Source organism: Rhinoderma darwinii, chromosome 6 (assembly GCF_050947455.1).
Source record: "Rhinoderma darwinii isolate aRhiDar2 chromosome 6, aRhiDar2.hap1, whole genome shotgun sequence".
In the NCBI taxonomy this organism is placed as follows: Eukaryota; Metazoa; Chordata; class Amphibia; order Anura; family Rhinodermatidae; genus Rhinoderma; species Rhinoderma darwinii.
The window spans coordinates 128,647,863-128,667,636 of NC_134692.1; the positions used below are offsets into that span (position 1 = coordinate 128,647,863).

General features: G+C 43.1%; 1 protein-coding gene across 2 annotated transcripts in view; it reads left to right on the forward strand.

Moving 5' to 3' along the window:
- Positions 1 to 18,959, forward strand: part of MAFK (MAF bZIP transcription factor K) — a 31,472-nt gene extending 12,513 nt beyond the window's left edge. For both annotated transcript variants that reach the window (XM_075830336.1, XM_075830334.1), the window contains exons 2-3: positions 6,446 to 6,525; positions 10,738 to 18,959. In XM_075830336.1, coding sequence (XP_075686451.1) covers positions 6,490 to 6,525; positions 10,738 to 11,172 — 471 coding nt within the window. In that variant the 5' untranslated portion in view covers positions 6,446 to 6,489 and the 3' untranslated portion in view covers positions 11,173 to 18,959. The remainder of the gene's footprint in view (positions 1 to 6,445; positions 6,526 to 10,737) is intronic.
- Positions 18,960 to 19,774: the final 815 nt, after the last annotated feature.

Below are 19,774 nucleotides of genomic sequence, written 5' to 3' on the forward strand. Positions count from 1 at the left end.
AAACTGTGTTACCGTTCCCATTGTCAAACTGGCATGTTCATACTGAGTCTGACACTGTCTAATCATTGCAGACCGTGTCTGTGTAGGGACTCTCCCTATAGACAGGGGGAATGGTAAAGACCCGTTTGCAATTTACTTATACATTTCCAGGAGGGATAAAAGAGCAATGACCGAGAAGATGCTTCAGCATTGTTATTCCATGGGAAATGCAACCATATACTCAAACCGTATTGTCAGTAGAAGTATTCTCATCTTGGACATTTATGGCAAATCCACGGGATACATACATGTAAGATAGATGTGGGCCCCACCTCTCGGACCCGCACCTTTCTATAGAACGTCTATCTTGTCCCGCTGTCGCTGCTCGAGTTACAAGGTGGCCACGAGAACGGAAACAGCCGAGCTCACCGTTTCCGTAACTCCCATTCCCTTCTATGGTAGCTACTGAAATGGCAAGCGCTGCATTTTACACACTCCCGGCCACCTCGTACATCATTGCCTGGAGAGCAGCGACAGCGGGACAAGGTAGGACGGGGGCCTGGGACCCCTTGCTGGAGATACGTGCGAGACCCACACCTGTCAGAGATTTATGGCATGTCCTGTGGATACGCCATAATTGTCCTGGATGAGAAGACCCTTCGTTTTCCTTTTTGTTCAGGTTATGGCTTTGCATTTTTTCTGTACTTCAGTTTATCTGCTTGGATTACCCCCGAAGTCTTTTAGGATTATATCATCTGTGTTTCCACGTAACGTCTTCTATTCCAGTGTTTTCCCCTCGATTCCTCTTTACTGCAGCCGGCTCAGAATTTTTGGCCAAGTCCAGCAGTGAGTCAGATGAGAAGTATGTCAGCGTTTCCTCTGGAGCTGTCAGAATTCCTCTGCCTAAAAAAGATTATTGTTTTTTCCCCCTCTTTTTTTTTTTATATTAAATTACGGTATTCATTTTAGTACCTGACTTTTGAGTCACCTTTTATCAAATCAGAACTGATGAATAAATCTTAAAAAGGATAAAGGACATTTCTATTAAAAAATAAATAAATCACTAGTAATTAAAGGTTCTTGAGTCATTCTCTCCTGTCAAAATCTTAAAGGGGTTATCCAGAATAACAGAAAAGGGTCTATATTTTTTTCTTTTTCACCAGAAACTGTGCTACCTTTAGGGTACATTCACATGAGCGTGGCCAACCTCGGACGTGAAAAACTGCCGTTTCTTACGTCCGAGTTGCACCCGTGCGGGACGCGTTATCAGGCATCCCCCATAGACTAGAGTCTATGGTGGGATGCGTGAAGCGCAAAAAAATAGGACCTGTCCTATTTTATTCACGGACCCTTCATACGCTCTGTTGGAACAGCGGTCATGTGAACGGCCCCGTTGTTTTTTTCCGGCCGTCCCAGGGGCGAGATACGCGCTCGTCTGAATGAGCCCTTACCTTCATTTGCTGTGTCTGGTATTGCAGCTCAGCCAATGGACAAGAGTGGCGCTGATTCTGGGGGGAAAAATGTAGACCCTATTCTCTTTAATCCATACCCTCAAAAATGTACAGCCCAGGGATGGCATGGGCTAGGGAGCTGTGCCCATGCCATCAGCATGTGTCAGATCCGTTCACAGCCATTTAAACCTCTTAGATTCTGTGGTCAATAGCGACCACGACATTTAGGGAGTTTGACAGAGGGAAGGAGTTACATATGCGCCCTCATACTGTTCCACGGATGAAAAAAATAAGAGTTCTGGATCTTGGAATGCGGCGAAACAAAAACAATAAAAAAAAAACTGAACTTTATATTGTGCGAAAGTCGGATGACCTAACCAGAAAATACATAAATTTGGTATTGCTGCAACTGAAACGACTCAAAGAATGAAGTTCGCTTGTCATTTGTAGCGCGCAGTGTCTGCTGGAAAAACAAAACCTGAAAAAACAATAGAATTGACGCTTTTTTTTTTTTCCACCACCATCGCCAAAATGTTGACGGAAAAATTAAATTACGGCTTTCGGAACGCATAGATGAGAAGTAGAAGCAATAATTATTATTATTTATTTTTTTTCAACATTAACTAAACTTTCAAAAAACTTCTGACATGTCAGAAGTTTTGATCGGTGGGGGTCCGAGCACTGAGACCCCACCTCGCTAAAACGAAGCAGGAGGAGCTTTAGAAGTTTTTTTAACGTTTAGTTACCCTTTAAAGGGTTAACTCAGCAGTATTGTAGTTATGGGTTTCTTCCCTCTGCATTTCAAAGCATGCAACCGCTATGGCTGCCGGTTTTGCATCCGCAGGTGATTGCTTCGTAATATGGTGTCCAATAGAATGTGGCACAATTTTTTTTAAAAAATTTTTATTTTTTTTCTGCCAGGTTCACGAAATCCAACAGAAAAACCTCTGTATGCCTCCATATGAAATAGAGGGCATACAGCGGTAAATTGTGCCCTATATTTGGGCTCTAGTATGGATGCCGTACAGGCTGTATGTACGCACAAGCCATTAATATATATACGCATACAAACACATGCCAAGTAAATGTCGAGAAGCATGACTAGCAGATTTTTCTGGGATTTTTTTCTTTGCGTCTTTTGCATTTGGTTTAAAATTCCAATAAGCTAAATTCGCATGGAGTGTACGACCTCTTCTGTAAAAAAACAAACCACTCTGGCGCAGTCTGTAACCGGAGGATTTCTCTAGATTGTCCCTTTTTAATTTTCTCTAACCACAATGTGTAAAGCCGGTCCAACTTTTTTGTTTGTTTGTTTAGTTTCCCCACTGAGAACCTGATACTCTGAATCTTCATGTCTTAGGAATGTTTCGTTTTTTTCGCTCTCAGAAATAGGGTTTGGATGTGACTTTTCCGGTATAAGGGGAAGTCCACAGGGGTTGAAATTGTTGCGGATTTGTGCAGGTAATTTTATTTTATTAATCGGCAGTGTCTTCTGTTGCGGATTGTAGATGGATTTGCGGCAAATTTTCCGCTTGAATGGAGAAGAAAAAATCCACAAGCAATCGAGTGATAAATCCGCACTGTTTTCTGCAGCGTAAAGCAAATCCATGACAAAATTCGCTACATAATCCAGAAGATTGTGCGCAAATTCGTCTTTCGGATTTCCCTGCGGAAATAGCCTTCAGCAAATCTGACGCGTGTAAGCTGGCTATAAACCAAAGATAGCTGTTGGCCGAATGCTCGTTCCATTGACTACTATTGCACTCACCCCTCCATATACAGCTCCACTCAGCTAAGAAAAGGGAGAAAAGGCCCTTTTACATGGGCCAATGATCGGGAAAACGAGCGTTCATACGAATGTTTATTACCGGTTATTGCCCTGTGTAAACTGGGCCGCTATTAGCCGATAAACGCGCAAATGCTCCTTGATCAGCTGATTGTAAAGTTTATGCAGCAATAAATATTGTCAGCAGCACATCGCCTGTGTAAACCGGGAGACGTGCTGCCGACATGATGGAAATGTACGGGGACAAGCGATCGTAGTAAGTCGTTCATCCCCATATATTACCGATCATTGCTCCTTGTGAAACGAGCAAACGAACCGCGACCAACAGGCTGTCTCATTGATCGGCGCTCGTTTTTACGGCCAAAGTTGGCCAGAGTTACATGCCCCTTAGCCGCCTCCGGCAGCGGCTTATCTATTTACAAATAAAATTATCGGGCATGTTGAAATCGAATAGTCGTCTCCTTCTCGTCCCCCCTGAAATCTGCCATCAAGAAAGTGTCGGGACACTGCCATATACAATAGGGCCTGTTCACATCTGCTTTTGCAGGCCAAAAATACCGGAAACAATAGCGCAGAATGCTGTGCTATTGTTTACGAAAAATCCACGGTCACCCAGATGGAAACCCGATGGGACGCATTAAAGTCAATGGATTCTGTCGTGGGCACCATTTGTCTCCATCGTGCAATGGAACCTGCGCTTCCGGTATTTTCATTGTTGTTCTCCTCTGACTGAGCAGAACAACGGAAAGCCGAGCGTAGATGTGAATAGACCCTTAGATGGTGGCCTGTCCCGTCCCCGAATCGTTGGGACATTCATCTAAGGTTTATAGCCACCCTTACCCTTAGGCCTCATGCACACGACCGTAAGGGTTTTTACTGTCCGCAAACACGTATCCGACGACTACAGATACACATCTATAGCCGTCCGCAATTGCGGTAGCGTCCGTAGAAGACCATGCCGCAATTGCGGACAAGAATAGGACGTGTTCTATAATTTGCGGATAATTTCTACGGCCCGGACGCACATACGTATATATACACGGAAAGGTGTCCGTGACCAATATAAATGAATGGGTCCGCAATTTCATCCCGTAATTCCGGATGAAAATTACGGTCGTGTGCATGGGGCCTTCTGTTATTTTATAAATCAAACACGTAAAAAATATAAATCGGCGCTGTAGTGGGGAAGGCTGCGCACAATGTTGTTGCGCGAAGCTTCCCATGTGCAGTACAGCGAGTTATAAATACAAGGTGGGAGGGGAGAGGAACTTCCTTTTGCACTACTATAGTTTTCAGCCGCAAACACGTGGGAGCCGGGGGAGTGTTGGTCTGGTCTGTGGGAATGCGAGCTCTGCAAAGCCTGTAAACAGCCGATGAGTCACGGCATTGCTATGTCACACCGTGAGGAGGGCCTCCCCCAGTGTAGCTTCCTTCTGTGTAAGTCAGGGGGTGTACCCATGCAATGTCTGTACAGAGTACAGGGCCTCCTCCAGCATATTTACACTTTAAGCTCCGCACCAGGTCACCGGCTCTGTACCAGGTGAGAATGCAAGGCTGGATTCCGGGCATTATTTTGGATTAAAAAAAAATGTAAGGGAAGAAGGAAAACGTAGAGAGGACACTGGTCGTATAGCCACAGCCCGGCACTCGCGTGTATTGTGTGCAGTAAAAAAAAAAAAAGTTGACTTTGGTCCATTATGACCTCTCGATCCTTGGGGGATACTAGTTAGTAACAGTGGGGTTAATACGCTTTCTGGAAACCTATAGATGTTTTTTTAGCCGGGCTAAAACCCCTTGCACAATGGTATATCATACTACTTGCGCAGAGTTGGTGATTAATTGATTGATCCTCCGATCGCTGGTAGAGGCGGGCACACCTGCATGAGCACGGGGCCCTATCCTTAGCATCTTTTGAGATTTAGCTCCTTTTTTTTTTAAGCTATTTTCACAAACTTTCGCTCTCTCGTGCGCACAGACCAATCATAGTCATTGGATTGTTAGAGCACCGCCAGTGCCTTATCTGACCGGCGTCCCGGCGAATATCTTACAGAGATTGGTTAGATGGAATATCTTCCCGCTGGTAGATTAAGACATGATATTCTCGTTGTTAATTAAAGCATGCGCTGTTTGTTGTGATCGGGCTCGTAGCACTTTTCCTTTCATTACGAGATTTGGCCGGGCAGCCAGCTGCGAGCATCGTGTGTACTTAGTAATGACTTTCTTCATCTTTTTTTTTTCTTTTAAGTCTGCGGATTATTTTATAATTTTCTGATGCCTATCGTCGCCAAGAGAAGTAAACAAGCTGTATCCTTCGCCAGGCTAATCCTTTTTGATTTAACTGGTAGGGGGAAGAAAAAAAAAAGTAGGATTGAAGGGGTGTTAATAATAATAATAAAGAAGCCATACCAACAAAGTAGGACACACAGGCTATTTTTTTATTTTATTTTTCTGTTCCAGTTTATGAGCCGTTCTGATCGGTTTCTGATCTTCTGTGATCTAATTCCCACATGGTAAGCGCCCGGGATGCGTCCTTTCATCTTTCGAGTGGTTCTCTTCTCCTCTGTGCCATCAATGAGATTGTTTGCTCTTTTTCTTTTGCCTTCTTTGTTGGACTTGCCCTGAAGTCATCTGCACACTTGGACTCTTTTTTTTTTTTTTTTTCCCTTATTTTTCTTCTTCGTCGTCTTTTGTCTCCATGGTAACATTCTCCAAGTTGGCTGGTTTTTGATGGTTTCCATGACAACCATCCTTGGGAAATCTGTAGTGTCTCCGCTACGTTTTTCTTTTCATCAATGATTTAAATGCCGTGGTTTGTAATAAGCCGTGTGTGGACTTTGTCATATCGTGAGGAGGCAGGAATCCGGTTCCGGTGCCGTGTGTTTGATTGCCAGGAGGGAGGTTCCCAACCTTTTTGATATTGTAACTCGGTGATCTTGCCGAATGGCATCTCTACTAAGCAGCTGCAGGTTGTAATTTCCGGATTTGCTTACTGGACAGATTTACTGGATCTCCCAACACCTCTGTGTGCCATTTACAGATTTAGGTTGACTTAAAAACTTCTTTTTGGGTGATCCAGTTTCGTTGTATCTCTCCATGGTAAGTCCATTTGGAAGGGGTCGGCGTTTGGTTTTTGTGTGTGTGTTATATTACGTGAACGCTGTATGTATGCAAATTGTGCAACGATTGAAGAATATAATAATAATTGTCATTTTGTATTTTTCTTTTTTAGTTGCTTTTTCTGCACCGTTCTGTCCTGGTGATTGTTTACAGGTTATGACGACTAATCTCAAACCAAACAAGGCATTAAAGGTAAACCGTAAACGTGCACAGGTTCAAACGTTCACACAATATGGTTTTACGTCATTGGAAACATGCGGGTATATCGGCATATTAAGGGAAGCCGTCTGGTAAAAGGAGCGACAGTGTATTTTATGGGGTCTCCTGCAGTGTGGGGTCATAGATCTATCTATATATATATATATATATATATTCCGCTCTGAGAATTTACAGTTCAATACATGTGGATGGGGGTTTAGAAACTCCATTCACGTGTAACAGAAAAAATCTGTGCTCATTTTCTAATCCGCAGCATGTCAATTTAGTCGTGGATTTTCTAATCTGACGCATTTTACCCTCTGCAATGCATAGGGTGGATTCTGCACCAAAATCGGCGTCATGCAGATTTAGGCCTTATTTACATGAGCGTGGCGCATCTCGGACGTGAAAAACAGTAGGACGCAATGTCTCGCATCCCCCATAGATGAGAGTCTATGGAGGGATGCGTGACGCGTGAAAAAATAGGACATGTCCTATTTTCACACGGTCCATTGAAACAACGGCTGTGTGAACGGCCACGTTGAATTCAACACGCTCGTGTAACTAAGGCCTTAGGTGCAGATCTGCTGTGAAATCCGCAGCTGAAAGTCCGCAGCCTTAGACGACTGATCATGAAAAAGATATTTATTATTATTTTTATTTTTTTTTACCCCTAAATTTAGGGGTGGGCCTCCCCTTTTATAAGCATAACTGGCTGTGATTTTAGAAAATGATAGCATTTAGCTTTAGAAGACCGTTCTATATATTAACGCTAATAATTTCTCTGTTCACATTGGCATTCTGGGATGTCTATCAGGGTTTGTAGTATCTTGATAGCAAGAATAGCAAAGTCTACAGCGCGATTCTTGCCATCAAAAAACACTGGAACCCTGAAGGAAACTTTATTAGGCCCCACGCACACGACCGTAAAGAAACTCCGTAATTGCGGACCACAATACGGTCCGCAATTACGGACCCTCCAGGTTCTATTGGTTGCGGATACCTTTCCGTACCGCAACGGATAGGTGTACGTGCCGTAGAACAGTGCTGGGAATTATGGAGCATATCCTACTTTTCTATTTTTTATTTATTTATTTATTTTTTTAATTCGTTTTATTTAAAATGTTGCAGACAAGATGAAGGGCAAACAAGTGCACCGAGAAAATAAATTAAGGGGTAATCGGCAACATTCAAAAACTTTTATTTAGTTTGTTAATAATAACATTTAAACCACAATAAAACCTGTTGTCTATGCCCTGAAAATATCACAAATATACGAGGAGTGTGTGCAATAGGCCAAGCAATAACCGAATAAGGTTTCGCGACATACACCATGAGACAGAAGTTATTGTTCCTCTACATCAAAAGTCTCTGGAGTATCTAACCAGGGACCCCAGACCTTGAAGAATTTATCCGGACATCCTCTATGTTGATATACTAATCGTTCATATGTTATTACTGTATTAACAAGACCTCCCCATTGAGCAACCGAGGGCGCGTTATCAGCCATCCAGCGGATGGCTATGGCCTTCCTAGCCAAAAGCAGGGGTTCTTTCAAGAAAATTTGCATGTAGTGTGGCCAAATCTCTTCATCTAAGATTACTTTTCGATTTTTTTTTTTTTTTAATTTTTTTTAACTGGCTGTGCTCCCATACTTTGTATGGGAGCACGGCACAAAAATGCGACCCACGGCCGGCTGTGTTCACAATCACGGGCCAAGATTACGGGCACGGCCGTGTGCATGAGGCCTGATAATGGAGTCATTCGGGATTCGCAAATTGAAGCCATTATGCTGGTGTGAGCCGGGTCTTGGACGTAACGTAGCTACGAAATACAACCAAGAAAACACCTGAGGCATTTATCTGAAGCCAATAAAGGGTAAGGGCCTGTTCACATCTGCGTTCGGTATTTCCGTAGCTCTGCTACCCTGACGTATAAAAATACCGGAATCGCCGGTTCTGTTACAGGACAGACACAGTGAGCGTCCGACAGAACCTGTCTTTATTGGACTCTGTTGGGTTTCTGCTATTGTTTCAGCCTTTTGGACCGGATCTGTGACGGAGGCTCCAATGCAGATGTGAACCGGCCCTAGGAGGGGTCTATGAGATTAGAAAAATCTGTTTTTTTTCCCCCACAAAATAACACCACTCGTATATATGTTCATGCTCGGTATTGCAGCTCAACCCTATTCAAGTCAGTATGGCAAAGCTTCACACAGCCCAGGTATAAGCGGTGCAACTGGAAAAGACAAAGCAAACCCCTTTTTTCTAACCCAAATAACCCCTTTATACTAGTGGAAAATGAGCGCAGCCGCTGTTCCCCAAGCTGGAGTTTATGGGGGTGCTTTGTGCCGATTCTCTTGCTTTTGGTAATGCGGGTTGGATGAGGTGTACTGACAGGGCGCCCCTCAGGGGTCATGTTCCGGTTGGGAGCGACCTACAGCACCCCTGAACCTCGGTTCTCCATGTAAAGTGCAGCTATTCTTAGAATTTGGCTACAAGTTCTTTGACTTCATCAGTTTGGAATCCAATTTCTGCATAAAGGGAAATTCCAGAGTTCTGGTTTTTGTGATAATTTATAGTAATGTTTTTGGAGCTGGGTAGAGTCCGTGTAAAGTTTGTGATTTTCTTGTATAGTCGTTTCTGTTCATATTTTGTTTCCCTTATTAATTTGCTTCTCACCAATATACCCAACCAATGCTGTGAACTTCTCACGAACTTTTCTCTTGGAGTCATCCACGTTGTTAATCATTATGGAAGTTCCATCTCGCTGCAGATTTTTCAGTCTGACTCTTTAATGTCTGTAGTATTAATGGAGAATTCTGGTTAATATTTAAATCAATGATAATCATGATAATTGGAGAGGGTACCAGGAAGCAAATACTGATCATTATCTTAAAAGGGTTGTCCAAGATTAGAATAAGAGGTTCTGCTATTTTATGTCTTCCCAGAATCCGCGATACTATTGTCAATGGGCTGTATCTGGTATTGCAGAATGGAGCTGAGCTGCAATACCAGGCACAACCTATAGACAAGAGTGGCACTGTTACTTAGGGGAAAAAAACAGACCACCTTTTTTTCTTATCCCAGCACCTTTGACTCAGAGGGGTCCAGATGATCTTTGAAGTGTCTTTTTTCTGTACTGGTTCATTAATATTTTTAACCTGATCTGAGACCTGTGCACTGATGTGTTGGAGTATACAATTAATAATGGGGCATTTTTCATTCTTACATATTTCCTTTCAACCAGTGAGAGATTTTAAGGGGGTGTTCACCTTCACAACCATTTTTTTTTATTGTACCAATTCATCTAAGGAAGCCTAACACAACTGTGCAAACGGTCTTAATTAGCCTTATGTGTTTCCATGGTTACAGACTACAAGCAAGCCCTGTGTAGTCTGATCCTGCAGCCATACCCCCTTCCATCTGTCCTCTACTCACTAAAATACATTTGGTTGGTAAGAGGTAAAATACCTATGGATGGCAGTATGACTGCAGGGTTTGTTTGTTTTGTAGTCTGGAAACACACATCTCTGCATAGGAGCTGTAGACCCTAAATAATTGGAGATTTATAATTAAAGGGGTTGTCCCAGAATCCACAATTATCACCTATCCCACCACCTATCCCACTACTGGGACCGCTACCAATCTCGAATAGTGGACCTGAACTCCCACATCGTCCTCACTGCAGCCCCCGCAGGGAGTAGGAGCTTGAATGGAATGTCATGTGATCACCGCTCCATTCAATGTCTATGGGACTGATGAAAACAGCTGAGTGCTGTGCTCAGCTGTTTCTGTCATTCCCGTAGACTTTCGACCGCTGCATCATTCAATATCCTCCTCACTATGGTCCAGCACTGAGGAGGAACAGGGGGTTCGGGTCCCCTGTTCTCACGATCGGTGAGGGTCCCAGTAGTGAATGGGTTTGATCAGCAGTACCAGGCACTACTAAATGGACTGAGCTGTTAATGTAAACGATGAAGGAGACGTGCTCCTCGCTGGAGCGCAGCGGCCCCTACTATCAGCTGATCGTGGGGGTGCTGGGATTCGGACCTCCACCAATCTGATATTGACGGCCTATCCCAAGGATAGATAATCAATGTCAAAGTCCCGAGAAACCCCTTTTCAGTAATGATATGTTTTAAATGTTTATATAATGTTGTAAATGTGTCCAGGCCAATGTTGTAACTTCTCACCTTTCTTTCAGGTAAAGAAGGAGGCTGGAGAGAACACCCCAGTATTAAGCGACGATGAGCTGGTGTCAATGTCTGTGAGGGAGCTAAACCAGCACCTCCGAGGCCTCACAAAAGAGGATATCATCCGCCTAAAGCAACGTAGGCGCACATTGAAAAACCGCGGCTACGCTGCCAGCTGCCGAGTAAAACGCGTCACCCAAAAAGAGGAGCTAGAGAGACAGCGCGTGGAGTTGCAGCAAGAAGTGGATAAGCTGGCGAGAGAAAACTCCAGCATGAAGCTTGAGTTGGATGCTTTACGGTCCAAGTACGAAGCCCTCCAAAGCTTTGCCCGCACAGTCGCCAGGGGCCCCATCACCCCGACCAAGGTTGCCACCACCAGCGTCATTACAATTGTGAAATCTGCCGACTTATCATCGGCGTCCATACCATTCTCTGCAGCATCCTAGTATCTAGAGAAAAAAAAAAGGACATGGGATTCACTTGATCTTGGTTTTCTCGGCTCCTTTCCTGCCTATTCAGATGTTCGGCATTGCCTTTAATTCCATAGCCCGCCCCAACATGACGCATAGAGGTTACACGCAGGTCCAGAACACTATGGCCTCGTTGTAATTGTACCAGGGAATACGTCTCGTTGCGTTGGATGAGGTTAATTATTTTTAATATTAATAGGACTTTGTGTTAAATTATGGATCTTCTCCAACCCTTCAGAAACATCACTTTAGGAAAGTGACAGAGGTTTGACCTATTTTTTAATTATTTTTTTTAACCTTCTGGTTTTTTTTCTGGGTAACCGGAAACAAAAGCAGAATAACCATAAGTGATAATTTATATGTTGCCGATGTCATGTCCTTGTGAGGATCGTGGTCCGCACCTGTGGAGATATTTTGTTGAGAGGTAACTATGTTGCATGTCGTTCTTTTGGTGGGATTTTTTTTAATTTAATTTTTTTTCCTTTTAAATGGCCTTTGTAATGAAACTCAGGATTTCCTTAAAATATTTAAATGTACTATGGTGGCATTCTCGTGGTGAAATAAGTCCCGTCATTGTGAACCCTTCAGAAAACACACTGTTGCTGATAACTTAAAACACGTGCAGAGTGCAATATTTTTCTACTCGGTTATGTTTTTGTTTTTTATTTACTAGGAGTCGGCTGAATTCTCTTCAGCATGATGGGAGTTTTCCTCACAGAAGAGCGTATTGTTCTGCCTGATTCATGATTCACGCCAATGAATTAGCGATCTTGCGATCAGGCAGTCATGGGGCAAAGTGACTTGCTGAGGTAGATTCGCTTCTGGCCATATTGGCTGGTAGATCCATTCACTGATTTCCAATGAATTCTTTATATTCTACTGAAAATGTCTGGACTCCCCAAATTGTATTCGGTTTCCTGGTGATGGCTTTAAAGGAACACTCCAGGCAAAACTTATGTACTGTGTTATGCCCAGTGCAGGGCATAGGAGGCGGGGCTTGACTTCTATATTCAGTTTTCTTCGAGGAGTCATGCTCCGCCCCCACAGGCCCTGCCCTAGGCATAACACAATATCCATTTTGCCCAGAGTGTTCCTTACAGGGCTTGTCTACACGTAACGGAATTGCTGCAGAAAATTTCTGCAGCAATTCCGTAGAAACTAGCAGGATTTCGGTTTTTTTGTACGGCAGAAAATGGTGCGGATTTTGCGGCACTTTTCTCAGTGGTGGGAGAGGGTGACATGTCTTCTGAAAAACGCAGCAATTCGGTCCACTTTCCGCTGCAGGAATGGACGTGCTGTGATACGAAAAATATGCACCGCGGATCAATTTCTGGTCGGAAATTTTACGCAGCGCGTGGATGAGATTTGTTAAATCCATCCGCTTTGCTGCTGCATATTTTCTGTCCGAAATTCCAGCCTGAAAATACGCCCCAATTCCGCTACGCGTGGATGAGCCCTTATAGCGTTGCGATGAGATTGCAATGTTTGAGAATTACGGCTGGTAAGGATATTGTGCTACGGAGGTGTTTATAGAGTTATTATACATGGGTATAAAGGGAGATGTTTTGATGGACTCGGTATGTGTTATCTGTATGATAAACAGATGTTCGACTTTTTCAAAGACCCGTATTGTGTTGTAGGTCGTTTTGGTAGTTTTTTTTTTTTTTTTAAATAAAATAATTATTTTACACTTTTATACACGTATCGTATGGTTTAGGAGTGTTTATCCTGAAAGTATTGGACAAAGTTGTTGACAAATCTTCTTTTTGACCATTTTGTTGATGAGGCTGTCATGAGATAATTCTTTATCGTGTTTCGTTTGGCACTTAGTAGGTGTTTTGTAAGAATTTTTGTTATTTTTTTTTTTTGTACCTGGCTTGAATTGACCACTGCTACATTGGCAGGGATGGGCTTGGATGGTATCGACCTAAAGTGAATCAGTTCTGCGTTGGTAATAGTTTAAGCAAAAAATGTATGTGGGAATGTAACGGTCTGTTTTATTAGACTGTACTTTTTTTTTTTTTCTTCTAGGATGGCAAGTTTTTGGATTCTGAAACCGTATGTGGATAGTGTAGACCTGCAGTACAGCTATAAAGCAAGGGGGGGTCATAATTTATTGATGTATTAGGGATTCCAAAAACAATTGCTAAAATGCAGCCAATCTAGGGCTATTGAGGTCCGATTATCGCATTATTGTCGTGGTGACTTTTTTGTGTTTCATGAGATGAGGTCTGTGACCAAAGAGGTGGGTAAGGATGAATAGGCATAGATTGGTATAGGAGGTGACTGACGGACGGACGTGGTTTACGTCCCACAGCAGTTCGGTGGTATTGTGCAGAGGATTGTTATGGCATGTGGGGGCATTTTTTTTTTATATATTTTTTTTTTTTGTTTTTCTTAAATTATAATCCACCTTCAAATCTACTTCAGAATTTGCACATGCTACATGTTCCTGTTCACTTTGCTGCTCATCGGTGACCGTTCAGTTTGAGGCTCTCCTGCGGGGGTTGCGTTTGTACTTTGCAGGTGCATAGGCAAAAATTGTCTGTGGGGAAAGGACCATGACCTTGTTTATTTTTCAACTTGTGGTAATTGCATTCGTTATCATTTTTAACCGCACTAGATTCTTAGCTGCTATAAAGAGTCTCCCTTTTTTTTTTTTATGGTGCGACTTAATGGAAAATCAGTCCTAAAAATGTCAAATCCGCTATTACATAACTCATGTTGCTTATAGCACCAAAATACCCTGCAGTGCTGTACAGTTGTCATCACTCATTGGCCCCAGTGGGGCTCACAATCTAAATTCCCTATCTGTATGATTTTGGGGTGTGGGAGGAAACAGGAGTACACGGAGAAAACCCATGCAAACACGGGGCCTACATACAAACTCCATGCAGATGATGTTCTCGGTCTCATTCAGACCCAGGACCCCCCAGCGCTGCAAGGTCACGGTGCTAACCACTGAGCCTCAATGCTATGTTTGTGTTCCTTACTTTCATGCTTCCTCTGTTCAATGTTAGGGCTCGTTTACACGAGCGTGATATACGTGTGTGCGACGCGCGTGCTTTTCACGCATGTCGTACGCACCTATATTAGTGTATGGGGGCATGCAGACAGTCCGTGAGTTTTGCTCAGCGTGAGTCCGCTGAAAAAAACTCACGACATGTCCTATCTTTGTGCGTTGTTCGCGCATCACGCACCCATTGAAGTCAATGGGGGCGTGAAAATCACGTGCACCACACGGAAGCACTTCCGTGGGATGCGCGTGATTCGCGCAACAGCAGTCAAAAGTATGTTTGCAAACAGAAAAGCACCACGTGTTTTCTGTTGCCAAACATCCAAACGGAGTGTCATCATGATGGCGGCTGCGCGAAAATCACGCAGCCGCGCATCATACAGGGCTGACAAACTGAGCTGTTAAGTGCCTTTTGCGCACGCAATACGCCCCGGTGCGTGTAAATGAGCCCTTACAGTATGGTTTCTACATCGCAGCTAGTAGCTGTTCTCTCCATGACACATTTTTTTTATACAATGTGTCCGTCTCCAGCCCTCTTCCCTTTCACTACGCACATGCCACTTGAAAGGTGGAACAATTTCAAAAATGGCAGGTGAGGCATTGTGGGACATGCATGTTATGTGATAGCTGGACATTTTCTTTAACATTCATCTCTATTGGAGTGTCGCACACAATGGCGTTATCATTGACGCATTTTTGTTGTTGCCGCTGGACAATTTTGAATGCCATGTATCCTTGTTTCCACGGTCCGGGGGCCTCCAACATGTAGTCTAGGAATGTGGCGAACCCATACATAATTTTATTTACTGCGAGAACACTTGGCTTTTGAAGGCGTCCGAGTCGTATCCATTACATATTCAGGCTAATTATTGGGTATTATCACAGAATAGGTCCTGAATAGGACGATGGAGATTCCAAGATAGTTAATGGGGTTGTCTACTACCAGACAACTGATGACCTATCCACCGGATAGGTCATCAGTATATCATCGGTTCAGGACCGACACCCAGACCCAGCACCGATCAGCCGCTCCTGTGGCCTGCGCGCACCGGATGTTCTTGCCCATTCTGCTATGTAAGGAGCCGGAAGCAGTTTGCTCCATACATGGCATAGCGGCAGAACTGCAGCTCTGCTCTTATTCACTTGAATAGGAGCGGTACTGCAGCTCAGCTGCTATTTAGTGGCCGGAGCCAACTGCTTCCGGCAGGTACGTCCAGTGCCCGGAGACGCTGATCGGTGCCGGTGTTGGACCCCTACAGATCATGTACTGATGACCTATCCGGTGGATAGGTCACCAGTTGTCTGGTAGAGGACAACCCCTATAAGGGCCTGTTCACATTTTCGCTAGGGGCCTCCGTCACAGATCTGGACAAAGATACCGGAAACAATAGCACAGCATACTTCGCTATTGTTTCCGGTGAAACCATGGATGCCATTAAAGTCAATGCTTTCTGTTGGGCGCCGATAATTCTGTCGGGTACCTTATTTTCATTGTTGTTCTCCTCTGACGGAGCAGAACAATAGAAATGCCTACGCAGGTGTGAACAGGCCCTAAGTTAAGTTTTTTGGGGAAAAAGAAAATGCCTACTTTTTTTTTTTTTTTTTTTCTCCTGTCTGCCAAGTCCTGTCTGTTCAGGGACACGTTATATAGCTGAGCTCGTCCTCCAGAGCGGTAGGGTATATGACCACACGCGAGGTCATCATATGGGTATAATTGTGATATATTACAGTGAGGAACACAGAAACAGCAGCCGGCGGCTGCACCAACAAGTTTTTTTTATTATGTTTTCAAGTTTATTTATTTGACGTGTGCCAAATTAGTTTTTTGGCTACGAAGTTACTAGCCTGAAAAAAAAAAAAGCCTCCTCTCCTCCTGCCTTACAGGAGGCGGATAATCAAAGGGAGAACAGGGACCTGGGCGTCATTATGCTGTTGATACCATGGAAATGGTAGGTAATCCATATTGGATATCCATAAGGAACATATGGAAATATTTAAAGAGATTTAAAAAAAAAAAAAAAAAAAAAGTTTTATCATACAGAGATTTTTTTTTTCTTCAAAGTTTAATAATGCAGTTCTTTATTGGAAAAACAATGCAAACATATGGGTTACTGTGAAAATAATCCTCCCTCTTGATCTCGATCGGTCAGCCATAATTGACGTCAAGATCAATAAATTAACAAAAAATTGCGACCCTTTTGCTTCCTGCAATAGCCTACAAGTGAACACTGGGATTTGGCTCTTGCACAAGGGGTTAATGTTCCTCTACTTTCATGTATTTCATTCATCGGTTAATATTTTATATGTAATTATGTTATTTTGTGTGTGTTTTATTGATTGAATATTTCCCATGTCCCCCTGACACACTCCTTACGTCCAGGATTTCCTCTGGAAGTTTTGTCTATTGAGATGGAATTAAGTGATCTTATTCTTCCCAAGAACTTTTAGCAGAATTTGGTCCTAACCCCCCTCCGCGCTGCAGCTCAATTTTGTGTTTTATATTAAAATTGTTAATACTGTCATATAACAAGCTAAAACAAAGTCTAACATCTGTAGGAAGGGGCAGCTCTGCCATGGGGCGTACAGTTATGGTTTATGTTATGGATGGCAAATGTTGGACTAGAATATGTGGACATTTGGGTGGAAACCAGATCAAGCACCTCGAATATTGATCCTTTATCTATTGGTCATACCAGCTACATAACAAAAAAATGATTGACAGCAAAATTTTTATTTTCGCTTTGGATTAAAGTGTTTAATTGCACCCACAAAAAGGCCCCAACGTGCCAGTTGGGTGAAGAAGAGAATCCAGCCCCATCCAATCCTTAGAACAGGGCACTTCTTGGGTCTTCGGTACCAGGAGCTTCTCGAAAGCATCAGGTGACCACCTTCGACTTGTCTGAATGGCTGGATAGTCCCACAGAGGGGGCTGTTTTGCATCCCCCTGATTGGCGCTTTGGCAATTTAGTGGGCACAGTTGTGTTCGCTTGTTCAGCTTTTATGCAGCATCCCACCGATGCCTGCGGCGGAGACAGGTTCCCTATGAGAATGAATTGCACTTGCAGTATTAACCTGTGTCCAAGGTTGCCTTAATATACATGTACCTTACTCACCTGCTTGAATTGCTGACTGTGGGGGGGAGGGGGCATCAGAAAAAAAAAATGGCCGGTGTCCTACCTTCTGCAGACCTAAACATCCGTATATGTTGACTTATTTACCTTCTGTATTTACAGACTCTGTGCTATGACATGTAATCTGTATATGCTGCTGCGGAGCACCTTGCAGACCGAGGCCCGCGCTTTTCTTCACGGTCTACGCAACCAAGTTGTTCATCTTATGTGTTGCTCTGTAAGGAGGGGGGGGGGGACTCATGCTGCATTTTCTTCCAGATTTAAATTATTTAACACGTATGTATCTGCAATGAAGCCTTCAGATGTCGTCGCGTGATAATATCTTCTACACATTCTATCGTACCAAGGCCTCTATAGGTCGTCGCAGTGTATACCTTCCACTCGCACTGTGCTCTTTGGATATCAGTATCTTATCAGTTCGATAGCTGTGGTGTTACCTTCAAGTTCGTGTCTTGCAATGAAAGGTTTTTAAACCCCCCCCCCCCCCCCCCCAAAAAAAATTATTCTTTTCATAATTCGGAGAACCACTGAACAGCCGCTACTCTGTATAATTTCATGGACTGATCTATCGTCTCCCCTCCCCCTGACTATTAAATGGTGCATATGCCTTAATCTCCAAGCATCTATTTAAACCAACATAACCCAATCGCCGTTTCAGTGTAGTCGCTGTTATCAGTCAATGCTAAGATGCCGCTATGAGTGTTTTTGAGAGTTTATCCGGTTACATCATCAGAGGCGCCTCTATATGGCGTCGCATCTTCATTTTTATTTTCTTTTTGGAAACGCCACTATGTGTATTGCACCTGTCCGTGCTGCGTGTCTGTGATGAAATTACATGCTCACAAGTTGTGACCAGAGAACTCGATATTTAGAACATTTTAATTTAAAAAAATAAAAAAAAATTATATATATATACATAGAAAAAGAAATTCCCTGAACAAATATTGAAAAGTTTGTACTTTTTGAAGTGAACAGTGATTGTATGGTGGAAGAGCATTTATAATGTTATATTGCACATGTTTGTAGAGTGAAAGCACCTGTCACCCTTCCCTCACCCGCCACGATATTATAAAAAAGTTATCCTCCATTTTCGTATCCGGCGCTGTCAAATTATGGAACCTCAGCTGTATGGAAGCGTAATTTCACAGTCCATTATTCTTCCCATACCTCTTACATGCATTTTATTTTTTTATGCCGTCTTTAAAATGTGATTTATTTCCTCCTTTTTATCTTCAGATCGTCTGGTTATTTTTGAGTCTTTAGGTTAACGACATAACCACAAGGGCAGTCCAATTGCTTTTATGTCAATAAGAATAGAGATCATTTGTAGAGTTTTTTCGTCTTTTTTTTTTTTTCTGTAGGCTCATTTCAATATTTATTTTTGTTTTCCCTGTGCTGCTTTTTTATACATATATAAAAACAAAGAAAAAATAAATTATTGGGATATATCCAAGTAATTGTGGATTTATGTTCGTATGTCAAGACCGTAATCCTGTGTACTGTATGTGTGCACCAATTTCTCCTTATCTGACAGCCACAAAGTAATTTATTGCTGTATATAATACTGCTGTGACTGGTTTTGTACCTTTCCAATAAAGAGTTCTCATTGAAAGATTTGTGAATCTACCAGTGGTGTTAAAAAAAAAACAAAAACGTAAAATGTATTCAGGGCTAGGGCAACAGTGTCTTTGACCGCGACACAGGTCACACACAAAGATCGCGACGTTGCGCTGGCTGCATCGTAGTAATGAAAGTGAATCTGATACGCTCGTGTGAATGTAGCCTAAAGTGGGGTTGTACAGAATAAGAAAAACATGGCTGCTGTCTCCCAAAACAGTGCCGCACCTGTCCACAGGTTGTGTGGTGTATAAAGGGAGCTGAGCTGCATTACCAGATGTGTGGTACGGTTTCTAGAATAAAACCGCTGTGTTTTTTTCTAATGCTGGACTACCCCTTTAAAGAGGCTCTGTCACCAGATTTTGCAACCCCTATCTCATATTGCAGCAGATCGGTGCTGCAATGTAGATTACAGTAACTTTTTTTTGTTTTTTTTTAAACGAGCATTTTTGGCCAAGTTATGACCATTTTTATATTTATGCAAATTAGGCTTTCTAAAGTCCAACTGGGCGTGTTTAAAGTAAAAGTCCAAGTGGGCGTGTATTATGTGCGTACATCGGGGCGTGTTTACTACTTTTACTAGCTGGGCGTTGTGAATGGGAGTGTATGATGCTGACGAATCGGCATCATCCACTTCTCTTCACAACGCCCAGCTTCTGGCAGTGCACAGACACAGCGTGTTCCTGAGAGATCACACTGTGACCTTCACTCACTTCCTGCCCCAGAGGCTACAGTTGATTCTGCAGCAGCAGCAGGCAAGTCGATGTAGCTACTTACCTGCAAACGCCGATGCTGCTGCAGAATCAACTGTAGC